Genomic DNA, 17768 nt, shown 5'->3' with positions numbered 1-17768 from the left:
CATGGGAAATTTCTGATGCATGTGTTCCGTTGTTTATACTTAGTTCACTAAAAAGTATGACTTTATATGCGAAATTGAAAAAAAAAACTAGCTTAATAATGGAAAAATCAAATAAATGAAATGGAAAATGGTCTCGAAAAGTCAAAAAATTCGACTAAATTGTTGTAGACTAAAAATTTGCGAAATTTGTGCCCAAAATTATGGTAACCAAAATTATAGTAACCAAATTTATTGTGACTCAAATTTGTTGGCCCTAAGGTATCTCAACCCTACAAATACTCGTAATCAGAATCGCCTCCCCTCCACTCCAGATAGAGCCTCCTCGCATTCCTCACATTCCTCACACACCTCCTACCACTCTTCCTCAAGTACTTCATCGTTTGTTTCTGATAGAGCAGGATGAAACTGTTCACCGTGCACTGGAAACACATGAATGTCACGCTCAGGTAGAGCTCATCACAGAGGAGAAGATCAGTGAAAGTCCAGTTTGTGTCCCCTTTGTCTCCTGTGTATCCATTGTCTCCTGTGTCTCCTGCGTCTCCTTTGTCTCCTGGGCATCTAAATGTATTGTTCCAGGATACCACGTAGTATGCTCTAGTTGCAACAATAGAAATGAAGAAACAGTAAGAGAACAGCACGTTGAGGGTTATTATGAAGCTGGCTCTACTGGCAGATAGGAAGATTTGAGAGTCTATCCTTGATTTGTTAAGCCAGATCCTTGCTTGAGTGTACACTGACATGTAAACAATTGCAAATATAATCGCGCAGTCAGCAATGTCATATGCTTCTACGGTACGGTTTGGGAACAGCAATTTGTTCCCAGTTCCTTTCTTATCAGATTTGAAGTGCCAGAGAAAACAAGAGAGCAACCCATAGAGATAAGCCATACCGATTATAACCCACGACACGGTTTTAAGTTTCCTCAGCACATGCAAAGCAGACATCTCAGTCCACAGCACCCTAATCAAACACAACCCAAACACCAACACTATGTTAGTATCAAACGTAAAGAGACTGATGTAGCTAGCTACCTCGTGCTCCAGATTACCCCAAAACGCCACAGACTGATGGTCCTCATTGCTCCACAGGTTAACCGACACCATGATCCCCACCACAGAGTTCAACAAGTCCACTATAACCAGGTTAAAGTAGATCATGTTGGAGGGGGAGTTGAGGAAGCCTAGTTTTAAGAAGACGAGGAAGTTGGTGAGGCTGAGGGGGGTGTTTATAGTGGTTATCAGGGGGAGGAGGTATTGGAGGAAGGTGTTAGCTGATATCTCCAGGGTGTTATTTGAGGTGTTAGTTGAGGTGTTAGTCAAGGTGTTAGTTACTATGTAGCTAGTGTTTGAAGGCTGTGCGTTAACTGCAGGGAAGGGTTGGTTGACGAGAAAGGAGGACTCAACAAAAGGATTCTGAACAGTAACAACCATTGTAGGACGTATGTGGTTCCTATGGAGAGAAATTAGATTTTAATAGCTCTAAAAACTATTCTAAATAAACGAAACTCAAATCATCGTTACTAAGATTCTATAGACGAAACATTTGCATCAACAAATTTAATGGGGTAAAAATCATTGAGCAAGAGTGTATCATATTACATTAAATAAGATTATCTCGAACGGAAAATCAAAAGTCGAAAAGTCGCATATTCATTAGTTCTATTTTGGTGCATTTGCCAAGTCTGGAGCCGTTATAAGTATTACAGTTTGGTATTAAGCAATGGACATTCCGGACACCCCCTCCTCCTGTGCGTGTTGTGGTATTCGTTTCCATGGAGACAAAATTGTTTAGACTCCGGGATTTATAAGACAGTATTAATAGGACTCCCCGCAAAATGGTGTCACAAGAACGGCACAGAGTGTACTTTATATATTTATAGTGAGATATGGTTGTACCAATGAGTAACGTCAAATATGGAATGAGTTTCAGATACAGTGCCTACTGCTATTAAAGTAATTGATGTGGTAACTCAGATCTCAAGGAATTTGTAAGATACGACCCAAAATAACAAAAATCAGTGTTGAATCTCAAAGAAGATTAGAAGCTTAAAACACACCGAATATTTATTACGACAGGAGAATAATACACTGTAAATACGGTTAAAACATTGTGAGGAAGGGCAAGCTTAGAAATTTGAAAAGTTAAGAAGTGAACAGATAGCACCTACAATCCACAGCCACGACAGAAGATCATTTAATCCCGGGAAAGGTGTAGACCTTCAGCTTATATCGGCTATTAACCGAACTGAAAGGTGTAATATTACAAAGTTGTGGAGCAGTGCTTCTACTCAACAACTAGTTTCGGTTGATTCCCACAGAATCACTGCAGCAGTTTCCTGATTTATGGAATTTTAGGTATTTAATAGTCGCCGGAATCCTTCTAGATCATTCTACACTCTGTCATATCCCTTTCAGCAATCGCATGATTGAAATTTATGTTAAATGCTTAAGTTTTCATGACAATTTTGAAGTTGTACGTATTAGAGTTGTTCAAGTCGCAGTGATGAAGCTGAACTTTATAAATTATAATATTTATCCAGGGTTTTAGAACGAGAGTTACAAGAGGCTGATGAACACAGACAAACGTTAGAAAGACAGCTGGAAAAGGGGCACAATGAAAATAAAGAACTTAGGTAAACACTGGTTGCGAAATATAACGTAATTATACGCTTGTACCGTCATCAAATTTATCAGATAAATCAGATATTATTCTTGAGAACTGCAGAATGATTTATTTATTACCCAAGAGTATTTTCAATTTTATAGATTAAATTAAATTAAATAAAAAATGTCACCATTCCGACCTCTATGAATAGACAAGCTCCGACGTACTCAACCGATAAACTGTTTACAGTCAGAAAAGTAGCCAATACCAGTACGCTAAAGACTCCCTGGATCAGATCGTCAAGGAATACTGCGCGGGTGGTTTATTCCCACGAAAACCGGAGACTTTCCTCTTTATTGATGAGAAACTAACTGCTCTTGTTACTACCTTATACGGCAATTTCACGGTACTTTAAATCTTATCTTAATATAGCAAACCACAAATTTAGACCTGTTTTAACTGATTGAAGAGCGGATAAGGATGAATGGCTCCCAAAAAAGTTACAGTCTGGGAACAATTATAAATTAGTTTTAGTGCTAATTATGTATTCCTTATATTTCCCTTATTTTCTCTTTTCAAATTACTATTTCCCATTTGACCAGAGGATCAAGACGTTGAACGAGGAGGTAAAATGGTACGAGACGGAACTGGAGAAACAAAACGAGGACCAGACATCTGTAAAGATAGAGAACCTGGAGAAACTGGTTGTTTCACAAAAGGAGCAGATCTCAGAACAGTTCAAGGTCCATTAATATTTATCTTTTACTTCTTTATTCTTTCAGTGAGAGAGGCTAAGTAAGAGAAGTTGTTCTTAAAGTTCATTATTTACATTTAATTGTTTATTATTTACATTTAATTGTTCATTATTTACATTTAATTGTTTATTATTTACATTTATTTGTTTGTTATTTACATTTAATTGTTTGTTTAATGTAATATTGTTATTTAAACAGGACAAGATAAAAGACAAATGTAAAATACGAGATATGGAGGACGATGTCCGGAATAAGGAGGAGGAGTATGAGGAGATGATGCAGCAGATACAGACTCTCCAGCAGGAGAAAGAGAAATATGTGAGTAGAGGAGGGGGAGTAGGGTTACTAATAATTGTGTTACAGTTACACAATGCTTGTGTTACAGTTACTTTACACAATATATTAACATAGATAACACAATATATTAACATAGATTATCCTAAAAAGTAATGTAACCGTGTAAATTAAATAATAAAATTCCAAATTCTTGTTCTGCAAATGTTTGTATAATATAATAAAACAGATTTAACAGTACTTCCTCAGTGTTCACACTTATAAATACCCCTTTAATTCATTAGTGCTAATAAATAAATATTAAATAAATTCTATCATTACACGTTCGACATTAAAATGTACCCAACGAAGATGTATGTATTTAAGTCATTCAAGCGAGACTTTGTAAACATCAAGATTATGCACTTCTATCTCAGTTCAGAATCTATGCACAATTATTAGGGGTATCATCTAAACTTCAAAAGCTAGGTCGAAATAAAATGTTTTAAAAAAACATTTTGCAGCTATTGATAATGCTCTCACTGAGTAAGGTAATTCGTTCCAAATTTGTGGTCCACAAAACATAAAAGCAGCATCTGTTCCTCTGAAATGTGGTGCAAGAGGAAATGAGGAACTTTCGGCAAATAAAAGTAATTATCTAGTAGTAGTCTGGAACTTCGTCTTCGTACTTTACTCAGATTGATGTATCATTTTAAGTACTGAGGGGATTATGTTATTAAAGCACTTGAAGACCAAAAGTGCGATTTAATAATAATTTAATTTAAAGGGATTACATCTTTACATGGACCAAGGGTAGTATCAATTTAGTCATAATTGTGTGAGTTTTATGATTAGTAAAATAATATTTGTCGGATTTTAGCTTGCGTCTGCAAATTATGACAGCAACACAGTGTTAGTTAAGTCAATAAAGCAATTAGAATTATATACAAAAACAACAACAATTCATGTCACCTTTGATTACGAGCTGTGTGTCTCCATAACAACAATACAGATATTTCCACTGGTTGCTTTTACTCTCAATTAAAGAATACGATTTTGAATTTCTTCTGAAAAGCAGAACCCTAGTTGTTTGCTTTTCAGAAGAAGGTTCATATTAAACTAATTTACATTAGAGCTAAGTTCATGCTCATAAAAATGAAATAACTACTTTAATTATTCTAATAATCAATTAGTTAAAATGAATAAAATCCTCACCACATTTTCGACATTCCGGTTGATGAGACCAACATCCTCCCCTCCGACACGTGACCTCCTTTTCACCGATCAGTGCGTAACGTTTGGGATTTCTACATTTCACTAAAACAACTGAGTTCTCCTTTATTTTGTCGCGGAGTTCAGGGTCAGGAGTAGAGGCGGTGGTAGAGGCGGTAGAGTTGGTGGTAGAGGCGGTGGTAGAAACCCATGCTCCCGTAACATTAAAAACTTCACAATAAATGTCTGAAATTATGATTTTGTTACTAGTTAATCTAGACTTAGAATCTCGGGTTTCAGCTTACACTTCACTCTTGTTTGACAACTGACAGCAATTTATCTATTTGATTGGTCGCTGCTATACAGGCTAATTGATAAACCAACAATTCCTTTTGTCATAATATTGTAGCGCATTAAATGAGCTTATCTTTAATTGGAAATAGGTTTTACTAACAATTAGCAATTAAGCAGCTATTATAAATTAACAAATGGCCATTAACAAATCTACAAAGTAACTCACGCCTGTAGTCTATGCACGAGTCACATGAGCAGTGGCCAGCTGAGTTACCACACCAGCCCCACGAAGAGCAGCAGTTGAAAGACTCACACCGAGCCGCACAACCTCCGGTCAGAGGGTATTGTGGTCCACATCTACCATCGTCCCTGTAGTTCTTTACTCCTGGGGGTATTTCATTATAGTTTGATAATGGGATACAGCTCTCTTACAAACATCCTGCGAATTTTGTCCAGATTGAGGCTATTTAAAGGAGATTTTAGGATCTCTTAATTTATTTTATTGAAATTGTATTTTTGTCTTTTGTAAGTAACAAGACCTGTCTAAAGGGAAATGAAAGAAGACAAAAATCAATGATTCTCCTTGATCGCATCTCACAAAATAAAATGGTGATTACCATCCATCCCTTAACAAAAAACTCGGATTTTATTTATAACTATTCACAATTATGGCATATAATATGATCGTTAAAAATGATATGGAATTATTTTATCAGTAAAACAAAGTATCACCTTCTATGGATTCGTGGTTACAACAACCTGCAACAGTGGATACCAGGAAAATGAGAAAGTATGAAGTTGCCATTCTCTGCTGGTATTTTTACACTTCTCGCTGAAGGATGGGTTCTGAAATCTTATATTCACAACAAGTTAGAACGGAGTAACTGGGTTAAGGTGGAGAATGATCTACTGCCTGTGTGCCAGCGCTGGTCTATGTGACTATGAAATATTTGCATATAAACTGAAAAGTGACTATCTTACTATCTTACTATATATAAAGCGAGACGATATATATATATATATATTTATTTATCCGCACCATTTTACTGACACCACGGCATCAACTTTAACACGGGTTTCCGCAAAAACCGTACAAGATTTAAAACTGAAACTTTTTAAACTGATTCAAATGCTTTAATGGCCTTCAAATCAGCATGAAAAAATCGAAAATCGGCCAAGGAATAAGAATTTTAGTACCCAAAATTTGGACCCCCAAGTGGTGTCAAAAACGCGAATTAAATAGGCAATAATTATTTTTACTGGGAGACTTTAGGGTAGGAAACTGATTCGGCCACCAAAGAGCCTTGACACCAGTCTTAAAGGTTTGACGGGTTCCTGCTAGTATATATAAAGCGAGACGATATATAATATGGATCCGTACCATTATACTGACACCACCGCATCAACTTTAACGCGACTTTCAACTGGGTCAAATGCTTTAATGGCCTCCAAATCAGCATGAAAAAATTAAAAAATGGCCAAGGAATAGGATTTTCAGAGCCCAAAATTTGGATCCACAAGTGATGTCAAAAACGCGAATTAAATAGGTAATAATTATTTTAGTCTCTTGAGTCTTGACACCATTTTAGGGTAATACGGGTTCCTGCTAGTGAAATATAATGCCTTCACTAAATGAGGACCAGGACTAAGCGCTATCACAGTCACTAAGTGAGGACCAGGACTAAGCGCTATCACAGTCACTAAATGAGGACCAGGACTAAGCGCTATCACAGTCACTAAATGAGGACATAAATAAGCGCAAATCAGGCTAATGCTTAATAATTATTCATATCGTCAGGAACCAATTTTTTTTTTTTTTTTATTTCTCTTGGAGAATTTCTCTTTAGACTCTTAACTTGCGAACAAAATGAAGCAGCAAACTTTAGGCTAGAAACTTTATTGAATTGAAATAATCATTCCACGTAACAACGTCTTCTTCAGTTCTCAAATTATTTGTTATATAGTAGTGTTGAAAGTATTAAAACTGGAAGGAACCAACTTGGCTCTTTCGGAGCGTTACTTTACTTTACTTTATGTTGTTTAGCTGCAAGGCAGCAGGGTCATCTATGAAAACCACCCTTTTTCTTTAACTTCGGACAACCATGGCCGGCACCAGCACTTACAGGAAACCGAAGGATCGATAACTAAGGCCAGCAACGGTTAAGGTATTATACCAAACTTTCTTTGCCCGTGGCTCCGCTGTATTGATCATGTACAGCTCCTCATTTAACCCTCTCGAGCATTCGGCTGAGTAGACCGGGGGGCTGCATAGGTCAATCGGAACCCTTAGCAGAACGGCAACGCCGCTCACCCCATGGCTAGTGAGTAGTGACACAGGCGGGGATCGAACCCGCAACCTCGTGATTGAGCAGCATATCACGAGTAAGGCAGGTCGACTAACGAACTGCGCCACTAAGCCATTACATACTGAAGTAATAATTACTTTCATGATTTTATGGAAAAGACAGTCCTCATTTCAATACCCTCCTGTTTCCCGCATGGTCATATACTGGGCCTGGTTACCTAGTGTTAAGCTGATACTTAATTAATACAACTATAAATGTACCCCTACCCAGATGTTACAATGTTTAATTCAACGTCCCTGTCCCCAGAAATTAGAAATTACAACGTTTAATTCACTGTCTCCCCAGAGTGAACGACTAGATGAGACGGACATGAGATGTGCTGACTTGGAGGACGAGTTCCACCAGTACAAGAAGGAGGTAGAGGACGACAGACGGTCCCAGAAGGGGTCAAAACTCAAGTAAGTGTCAGGTTAACTGTTTTTTAAGTAGCTGTTGCTGGAAGGATGCCAAATTATTAAAAACCTGTCAATTTACCCAGTATCAACGTCTTCAAGTAAAAAATAATTAAGTAATTAACTGACTACTATTCAGAAACCTGCAGCTGCACTCTCAAGTCTGGATCTTGAAGAACAGGTTGGTTTGTCACGGCATTTATTATTGATAGGAAGAACCTTAAATGATCATTTGAACTGTTTTTGTTTTGTCATTTAAATAATTACACTTTGATATTTATGATGCCAATATCACAGGGTATCAAAATTTGAGAAACAAAGACAAGAAGTTTCTAAAAATAACGAGCTTTTGCGTGAAGAGGTACTCAAACATTTTCCAATTTTCTACTTCATTATAAATAGATAGTCTACATGTCCAAAGTTCATGTTTAACATTAACTTTGGACACATAGACTATTGATAATTGGATAATATTCGGTTGGAAGAGACAAGGACAAATGAAACAGGAAGTTAGGAATGTAGGCAAATTTTCGGCGTCAACGCCATCTTCAGGCTAAAATAGGTACAAATGTTAGTATACAATTATAAATGGTTCTATACTAGTTAAAAAGCTTATTTTAAACACATTTTAAATTATCTATCGGGGAGAATTAAGTCATTACGAAGCACCACTTTTGGTAATTATAATTTACGTTTTTTCCGATTTTTACCCGATTACATTTTCTTGGCCTACAACCTAGAGACACTTTCGGTACTAATCGGTGATTACCCCTTATTAATTCTACTCTATCTTCAACGTGACAACAACACGTGATGTTCGCCTCTTCTATAATTGCTTTCATGCTTTTACGAACCTCGTTATTATGCAATTTTTACACCATATTACTTCGAACCACGATTCATACTAGACAGACTAATTCATACTTTACACCTACGTCGTAGGACATTTATCTCTACAATTTTACTGTCAATCCCAGCTTTTCTCATGGCCAAGTGACATTAAACTCAGTAAGTACATATTATATCGATTCATGACGATAGTCTTCCGTAAGGGCTGCAATCACCTTCGGATTGCAGGTTGCATGTCTAGGTTTTTTCTTTTATGTCGAGGCGGAAAAGGTGCAGGAGACCACCTACTCCACGATGGTATCTGATACAATACAATACTATATTAGGCCAAAACCCATTTTTCCACTGTCGCGTGTTGCGACTATAGCACTTAAAATCAAAATAACTCGGTTTCTGATTGGAGTTAAGAGCTTAAATTGGGCAGTAAAATGATCATACTGACATGAGTGGGGTTAAGCCTAGTTTCAACGTCATCAGGCATCAGGCTGTCGAGTTAATAAACCAAAAGCTTGCAAATAGACCAAAGGCTTGCAAATTTCACCATCTAGAAAAGCCAGTTTTTGTCAAAGCAACAGCTCCAAGTTGGCGTTTTCAATAATGCAACGCAAGTCATCTCTATGCTAATCTCCTGGGGCTCTTAGAAGGATAGAAAACGTAAAGATGGCGGTAAGCAATCTTCCTTAACTTCAAACCTTTTGTTTCAGACATTTCCTGGCCGCACGAGTTCTTGGATTAGCCTAGAACACCAGATAATTTTGAACAATTTGGTGGCTCGTATACGGATCTTACAACCACACTGAATATTCAACGCTCATTTTAGTGGATCTGACTGGCGTCCTGGTGGATTTAATCGATCGCATTACTTTTAAAACTATTGTATCATAGCGGAGCGGTATACACGCTCACAGGCTACCAGTACCACGTCTCGTGTAACCCAGGATTTTGTTTCGGATCGGACACTCTTAACAATGATAGAGGAGCGGTCTACACGCTCACAGGCTACCACGTCTCCTGTAACACCAGGATTTAACACGCTCACAGGCTTCCACGTCTCGTGTTACTCCAGGATTTGGTTTTGGATCGGACACTCAAAACAACGATAAAGGAGCTGCAGTCTACAGTGACGTTACAGGAACACTGCATACTCCTACGAGTGGCACGAAATATGGACAGAACTCAACAAGAACAACAACCACACTCAAAGACTGAGGAATCAGGAGGACTCTGTATCCCATACAGCTATCATCGCTCAATAATCGGTTTGGTATCGACCTTACATACTTTGATTTTCCGACTATAAAGCTGACTTAAGACACCAGGGAATTAATTTTACCTTCCTAACATTAAATCGTTGATTTAATTTATATATCACTTTCTTTTTTTTCAAAACATTCCAGTACATTGTGCAGAAAGTTGGAGATTAAAATTTTTGGAAGCATGTAGGGATTTAGACCTGATATCGATCGTATTATATACTTAAAATACTCTAGCACAATTGTAACAACAGTTTTACAGAACTCTAAATGAACACACTTGCAGGTACCACCCGTATTCACACTCAGACCTGAGTTTAGTCATTTTCCGATACGAGATTGGGGACAGGTTCTATAAACAAACAAACAAACAATCAGTTAAAATGCTAAATTTAAATTACACACACTGAATACAGGTTACATCAAATGGTATTACATTATATATTACATTTTATGTAATATATAATACCATTTGATGTAACCTGTATTCAGTCTGTGTAATTTTAATTTAGCATTTTAACTAGTATAGAACCATTTATAATTGTATACTAACATTTGTGCCAATTTTAGCCTGAATATGGCGTTGACGCCGAAAATTTGCCTACATTCCTAACTTTCTGTTTCATTTGTCCTTGTCTCTTCCATCCGGATATTATCCAACTATCAGTATTTCAATCATGAGACTGATAAACAGCGAACTAATCCATCATTTGGCATAGACTATTAAAAGACTATTAAAAGACTATACCGTAATACAAATTGATCATTTCTGTCTAACATTCTACCGACCATAAAAACAAGAATAACAGAGGAACATCTCTTTACTACAATGTTTTGTTTCAGTTGCAAATGGCACGTGACAAGTTAGAAGCAGCAAATCTCCAGATGGCAGAGCAAGAAAGAACATCACGTCGGGTATCCAATATCTTAAAACCGGGTGGTAATCTCACTGGTAAAGATGCCATTATCAAAGACCTCAAAGACCAGCTTAACCGCCAAAAGTCTTACAATGACAAACTGGAAAAGAAGCTTGATGACAAGCAGGAGAAACTGCGAGGGTTGGAAAATAAAATAAATGACATCACCCTGGATAGAGACGCTGCAAAGGATGAGCTACAAAGATCTTTCTCGAGGATGGATAGTGAGGAGCCTGACTTCCATGATAGCAGCGCTAATTCTGGTCCTTTGAGCATGGATCTTCTCCTGCAGATGGACTCCAAACAGCGGCACATATCAGTTGATTGTACTGTCCACGAGGAGGATGTTCACGAACAGTTCAATGAAGTTGTCAGGGAGAATGAGGACTTGAAAGTGGAGTTGGACGAGATAAAGCGTAAACTTAAGAGGATTCAAGGCGAGTTGGAACGCGAGCGGCTTTATGTTGAAAACTTTGATCACAATTACGAGGTGCAGCTATTGAAGAACTCGGAACTGCAGCAGAAACTAGATGATCAGAATCGTTCCAAGGTGACATCAACTCTTCCAGTGATTCAGGAATCGTTTGAAGAATCATTGTACGACGGAACGCTAACACCACAAGAAATAACTGAGTTACTTGAAAAACTTTCCGTTCTCCAAGAGGAACTCGGAAATGAGAAACTCTACGTGAACCATTTAGAGGAACAAAACGAACAGTTTAGAATAGATCTTCATAGTGTTTCAAACGTAGAACATCTCACTGGAGATGAAAAGGAAGATCTCGTTGGAAAATATTCCGAAATGGAAAAGAGACTAACCGAGCGTTTGAGGGAACTTGAAGAAGCTCAGCAAACTATAGATGACCTCTTAAAGCGTATCCACGAATTCCAAAAGAACGAGCTGGAGTACAAGGATGATATTGACAATGTTAGTGAGCAACTTGAGCAATCCCTGGAGGACATGGTGGAACACGAATCAAAGGTTGGTGTCCTCACGGCTGAGAAAACTGAGCTAGAAGCCCAAGTTAGGGAGATCAAGGATGACAATTGCAGACTTGTTCATAGGAATGTTGCTCTCCAGGAAGAACTTATCGTGGTTAAAGAAGGCCGGGATTCTGAGACCAACGAGAAGATAAAAGATAAAGATGACATTATTGAGAATGCAAATAAAAATGTGGCAAAATGGAGGAATGACTACGAAGAAAGTGACCGGAATCTCAGAGCTGTTACTTCCCAGTTTGAGGGTGCGAGGAAAGAGTTGCTCCAATCTAACTCAAAGGTGGAGAGTCTTACAAGTGAATTGGAGGAATCTGAAAATAGGATCAAAGAAAAAGAAAGTGAGTGTTCTGAGGTTCTTCTCAAAATGGAAGAACTTAAAGTTGAAGCTCAAAAGGTGCAGCAAATGTTAAATGATGTAACTGAGAAAGAACAGCAGTCAGCTGCAGCTATCCATGAATTAGAGGATCAAGTACAAAATCTACAGAAAGAGAAAGAGGTTTATGAAGAAACTCTGAAAGGAAAAGAAGAAGATGTAATGCTGATGATGAAGAAACGAGAAGAATCAGATATTGATACAGTAGAACTTAGACAAAAACTAGAGGAATTAACTCTGGTACAAGCAACAATCAAAGAAAAGGATGATTGTATCAATACACTGAACAACAAAGTGCTAGAACTGACCGAAGCGATTGAAAAAGAACAACTTATGAATGAAAATAACAGAGATCTGATGAATGGAATGCAAAGAGAGGTTAGAGATGCACGGATAGAACGAAAAAAGGCACTTTCCATGCAGGTTCAATCTGAAGCCAGCATTAAGAACATACAAAAGCAATGTGATGAGAAAATAAAAATGGAGAAAATAATGAACGATAAGAACAGGGGACTTATGACTGGAATGCAGAGTGAAGTTAGAAAGGCTCGTGCTGACCGAGCGATAGCAGAGACTGCACTTGCTGATGCTAAGAAAGCTATTAGTCAGTTAGAGGGAGAATTAGAGAAGGCAAACTTTGAGTTGGAGGAGTTGAGAGAGAGCAAAGAGGTGGCGAACCTACAGTCAGCTATGAATTCCATACAAGACGCAATGCAAGAGATGGAACTTAGGGACGCAGAACTAATGAAGACGCTTGAAGAAAAGGCAGAAAACAACTTGGAAATTCAAACCGAACTTTCAAGTTTGCAAAACAAGCTCGATAAAGCAGATGAGCTCAACAACGTAGCTCTTGTCGAGAAAGAATCAACAATATCGGCATTGGAGTCAGCCCTTTCTGAAGAGATGTTCCGAGGTGACGAACTTGAGAAAAAGCTTGAATTATTCAATAACCGAGAATTTCAGGAACAATCATGTCAGTCTGGAATTGAAACCAAAAACAATGAATGTCAGAGCCAAGTTGTCGTTCGTTCAGATGCAGGTTACCAGGTTTCCTGCGAAATAAATGAAGCGGTTACTCAAACGAGTATGACAGTGGAGGCTCTGGTACAACTCCAAGAGAAAGTGGAGGTACTAGAGGAACAGCTTCATAGCATGACGGAGGAGTCTGGGTTATCTTGTAACCAGCTTATTGTAATCAGAGAAGAGCTGGTTGCCGAGCAGGAGCGATTCAAGGGAACAGTTTCAACTTATGAAGCCCTTGTTGTGAGCAAACAAGCACAGATTTACGTGTTACAAAAGGATGCTGTAGAGCTTGCCACTCTCCAAGTCGAACTGTCTCAACAGCTCAAAGTTACCCAAGACGAAAACGCTAGAGTAAAACTGGAAGGGCAGAGAGTTTCATCCGAACTTGCGAATGTAAAACAAGAAAATCAGAAACTAACTACAGCCACCAATGCCCTTCAAACGGAACTTGACATCCAATTAGAGGCAAGGAACGAGATTGACACGGTTATTGAGGACAAAGAAAAGTCGTTCATGGAGGTGGCAGACAAGTTTAACCTTGAGAAAATAGAAAAAGAAGCCGCAAAGGAAACGATCACCACTCTGGAGGAAGAAAAGGAGCAGCTAGAGAATTATCTTCTTGAAACAAAGAAGAAGCTCGACGATGAGATGGAACAAAGTAAAATGTATCAAGATGAAGCGAGTGAAACTATTAATTCTCTCAATAATGAGTTGAGAAGACGTCTCTTGGAACAATCCTACGCTCATGTTCTGTCCAGTGATTCAGAGACTGATGACCAGATTAGTACGCTGCCACGTCCTTTGAGAAAATCTGCTGACTTCAGAGATGCTCTAGAAGAAACCAAACTATCGGTCAGAGCTCTTGCGAAAGCAAACCAAAAGCTTGGTCATCAAATCGACAAATTGCTGACTGAAAAAGATAGCTTCCGTCAGAAAACTGAGGAAGAGTTGAAAGAAGTGGGTATCATAAAATCTACATTATACCAAGCTCTCGCCGAGAAAGACAAATTTGAAACAACCACTAAACAGCTTGAAATTGAGTTGATGGAACGGGAAGTAAGCATGGAAGGTCTTGAAGAAACCATAGTGTTCCTCAAACGTGAACTCGAAAACCAGAAAATACACCGCCTCAAAAAGTCACCTCACTCCCAAGGAACACTCACAGAACTTCACAACTTACAGCACAGGTGCTTCATGGTGATGCCATCTGATCCAGCCCGGGAGATCCTCCACATGTTTGTTAGCCAGTACAAAGACAACCTCTGTACCAACTGCTACGCTAGGATCACCACTCTGGGATCCAGACCTTGTACTCCACGCAAGAGCCCGGTGACAACCCCTCGGAAGAGTGCTGGTTCCACTAGTGATATCGTGGTTCAGACTGATAGCTCACTCTTCATATACGGGACAGATTCAGCTTACAGCTCTTCAGTTTCCATACAGACAGAGCAGACTAGCAATCAGAGTGTGGAGAGGTTGAAGATGAAGAATCAGCAGCTGTCTAATGATCTGACAGATAGCAAAAACTCTGAAAAGGAGTTGGAGTTAGCACTGCAGTATCAGCTCAAGATTGCTGGAGATCTGCAGAAAAAAGTGAGCAAATTTGATTTTCATTTCTGTTTTTCATTTCATTTCCATTTCATTGTATTGGACTGAAATTAGTTAAAACCGTATCACTGATTCACAAAATCTAAATTTAAAGGTTGGGAAGTTAGAAAAGCGAGAGAAGGGGTTAATTGAGCAGGTATCAACTTATAAAGATAGGGAGGTTGAAGCGGAGAAGAAGGAAATGCTGTATGAGCAGCTTATAGAGAGATACAGAGGTTTGTGGAAACTGGAAGTTGAAAGATTGTTTTAGGATTTTGAGAAATTTTGCCAATTCAAGGTTCAACCAAAAATGATGTTATCATAATAATCAATAATGTAATTTAAGGGGGGCATGTGAGTGACTGAGGACTTTAATAGACTTTATCATGAGATAATCGTTTCTTTAAAAAATATATTCCAGCTGTAAAAGAGGAGCTGATAACGAGCGCAGAAAACGCTGAGAAATTAGAGTTAGAGCTGAAAAAGAGACAAAACTGCACTCCAAGATCGTGAGTAACTTCATCTAACTTTTATCTTTTAGTGGGTTTTTTAAAACTGCAATTTTTCTGGTCCAACCTAAATTAATTCTCAACATAATCGTCTAAGTTCTGCAAGTAAAAAACCTCATTTATTACCAATCATACAATTATAACCTGGCAACTACCCAGGAGCACACCAGATGAATACAACACACCTCCTCACACGGAGGTCTCCCAACTCTACCTCTCTCCCATCACTAACCGTAGCTCCACCACCAAGCTGGTGTGTGACCGGCAGTGTGACACCATGAGTCCTCTCATCCTGACCTGGGCTGACGAGGAGACCCAGACTTCACTTGAGGGGGAGGGGCAGGGGGAGTCGACTCAGAGTAGACTGTTGAGGGAGCTGCAACGGTGCACTGAACAGGTATAGCTTACTTTTTAAACTGTTCTTTAAGTGGGATTGCGAAATTAGATAGTTGAAGTAGAAATATAGTTTTATAGATTAAAATGTTGAACTTCATCTAAGTTTCTTTAAATGGGCTGAGTATTATTGTAGTAGAGGTTGAATTTATAATTGATTCATTTTAGTTGTAACATTCATCCTGCATGAACGGTTAAACATGTTTACCCCTGTCTCATGCCTCATACATTACCCCAAAATCCCACACACATTCCAACCGTCAAGTTATCTTATGACCGATAAAAATATTTCCTTTCTTAAGTTATACTGTTGGTTCAGTCGAGTCCATGTCCTGGATAACCCAGTTACAATGCCACATGGTAAACTCTTGGTGGTGGAAATGTAGAAATCAGCTCGGGTGACGTTTCAATCTTTTTAGCGAAAATTCGATCATTGTTGAACTTAATTATTTTGGACATTTTAGATCTTTAGATGAAATAAGTTCGATGGACATCACGCTATTTTTCCTCATTCTAGTGCTAGTTGCTACCATAATTGATTTTTCATCAAATCATCTGTAGAAATAGGAGAACAGCGCCAAAATCCCAATTCTTAACCAACAAAATAATGCTACGATAAATTTAAACCTACTCGTGAAACTTACTCGGGGACATTTCAACCAATCACAGACCACAATCGGAGACGATAACCAATAGAGCTGGTCCCCCTGTGTGCGGTAACTGTTAACATGTGGCATTTGATTAGATCGGGGACTTGTTGCTATAGAGCTTGACTTAGTGATGCTACGGAGCTGGGGGTTTTAGTGGGTTTGTTAGATAATGCAGTGCTAGTGGGTTATTTATATTTCCCTGTTTCATTTGGGGGAAACTTTGCAGTGCTGGTGGGTTATTTATATTTCCCTGTTTCATTTGGGGGAAACTTTGCAGTGCTGGTGGGTTATTTATATTTCCCTGTTTCATTTGGGGGAAACTTTGTGGGTTATTTATATTTCCCTGTTTCATTTGGGGAAAACTTTGCAGTGCTGGTGGGTTATTTATATTTCCCTGTTTCATTTGGGGGAAACTTTGCAGTGCTGGTGGGTTATTTATATTTCCCTGTTTCATTTGGTGGAAACTTTGCAGTGCTGGTGGGTTATTTATATTTCCCTGTTTCATTTGTGGGAAACTTTGTGGGTTATTTGTATTTCCCTGTTTCATTTGGGGGAAACTTTGCAGTGCTGGTGGGTTATTTATATTTCCCTGTTTCATTTGGGGGAAACTTTGCAGTGCTGGTGGGTTATTTATATTTCCCTGTTTCATTTGGGGGAAACTTTGTGGGTTATTTATATTTCCCTGTTTCATTTGGGGGAAACTTTGCAGTGCTGATGGGTTATTTATATTTCCCTGTTTCATTTGGGGGAAACTTTGTGGGTTATTTATATTTCCCTGTTTCATTTGGGGGAAACTTTGCAGTGCTGATGGGTTATTTATATTTCCCTGTTTCATTTGGGGGAAACTTTGCAGTGCTGGTGGGTTATTTATATTTCCCTGTTTCATTTGTGGGAAACTTTGTGGGTTATTTATATTTCCCTGTTTCATTTGGGGGAAACTTTGCAGTGCTGGTGGGTTATTTATATTTCCCTGTTTCATTTGGGGGAAACTTTGCAGTGCTGGTGGGTTATTTATATTTCCCTGTTTCATTTGGGGGAAACTTTGCAGTGCTGGTGGGTTATTCATATTTCCCTGTTTTAGTTTATAATTTGGTGGAATATGATGAGCTTGATTTTAGAAGTATCAGTTGAAGGTTAGATAACTCTTCAGTTTTTGAACCCCTGAAACGCGAACAATTTTTAATGGTTTCAATTTCGAATGAGTATTTCGAATAACTCTCCGATAGGTACTTGATTAAGTCTTTTATTGATTTTATTTGTTCGTTCAGTTCGTTAAATTAAATAACGTCTTCATAAAACAAGTATCAAATATTTGATGA

General features: G+C 38.4%; 2 protein-coding genes across 2 annotated transcripts in view; one reads left to right on the top strand and one right to left on the bottom strand.

Annotated features, from left to right (window-relative positions):
* The window catches only part of LOC134814466 (natterin-4-like), a 42137-nt gene extending 35015 nt beyond the window's left edge, over positions 1-7122 (bottom strand). The window contains exon 1 of the mRNA XM_063822591.1: positions 7084-7122. The gene's annotated coding sequence lies outside the window, so the exon portion shown is untranslated. The remainder of the gene's footprint in view (positions 1-7083) is intronic.
* Positions 1-17768, top strand: part of LOC134814464 (centrosomal protein of 290 kDa-like) — a 52091-nt gene that overhangs the window by 12398 nt on the left and 21925 nt on the right. The window contains exons 19-29 of the mRNA XM_063822589.1: positions 2540-2632; positions 2854-3010; positions 3207-3347; positions 3558-3677; positions 7790-7902; positions 8036-8077; positions 8194-8257; positions 10842-14903; positions 15013-15133; positions 15319-15406; positions 15566-15803. Of these exons, the coding sequence (XP_063678659.1) occupies positions 2540-2632; positions 2854-3010; positions 3207-3347; positions 3558-3677; positions 7790-7902; positions 8036-8077; positions 8194-8257; positions 10842-14903; positions 15013-15133; positions 15319-15406; positions 15566-15803 (5239 nt within the window). The remainder of the gene's footprint in view (positions 1-2539; positions 2633-2853; positions 3011-3206; positions 3348-3557; positions 3678-7789; positions 7903-8035; positions 8078-8193; positions 8258-10841; positions 14904-15012; positions 15134-15318; positions 15407-15565; positions 15804-17768) is intronic.

The sequence above is a fragment of the Bolinopsis microptera genome, chromosome 4, assembly GCF_026151205.1.
Source record: "Bolinopsis microptera isolate Bmic1 chromosome 4, MBARI_Bmic_1.0, whole genome shotgun sequence".
Classification (NCBI taxonomy): domain Eukaryota; kingdom Metazoa; phylum Ctenophora; class Tentaculata; order Lobata; family Bolinopsidae; genus Bolinopsis; species Bolinopsis microptera.
This window is presented reverse-complemented; position numbering and strand designations above follow the sequence as displayed.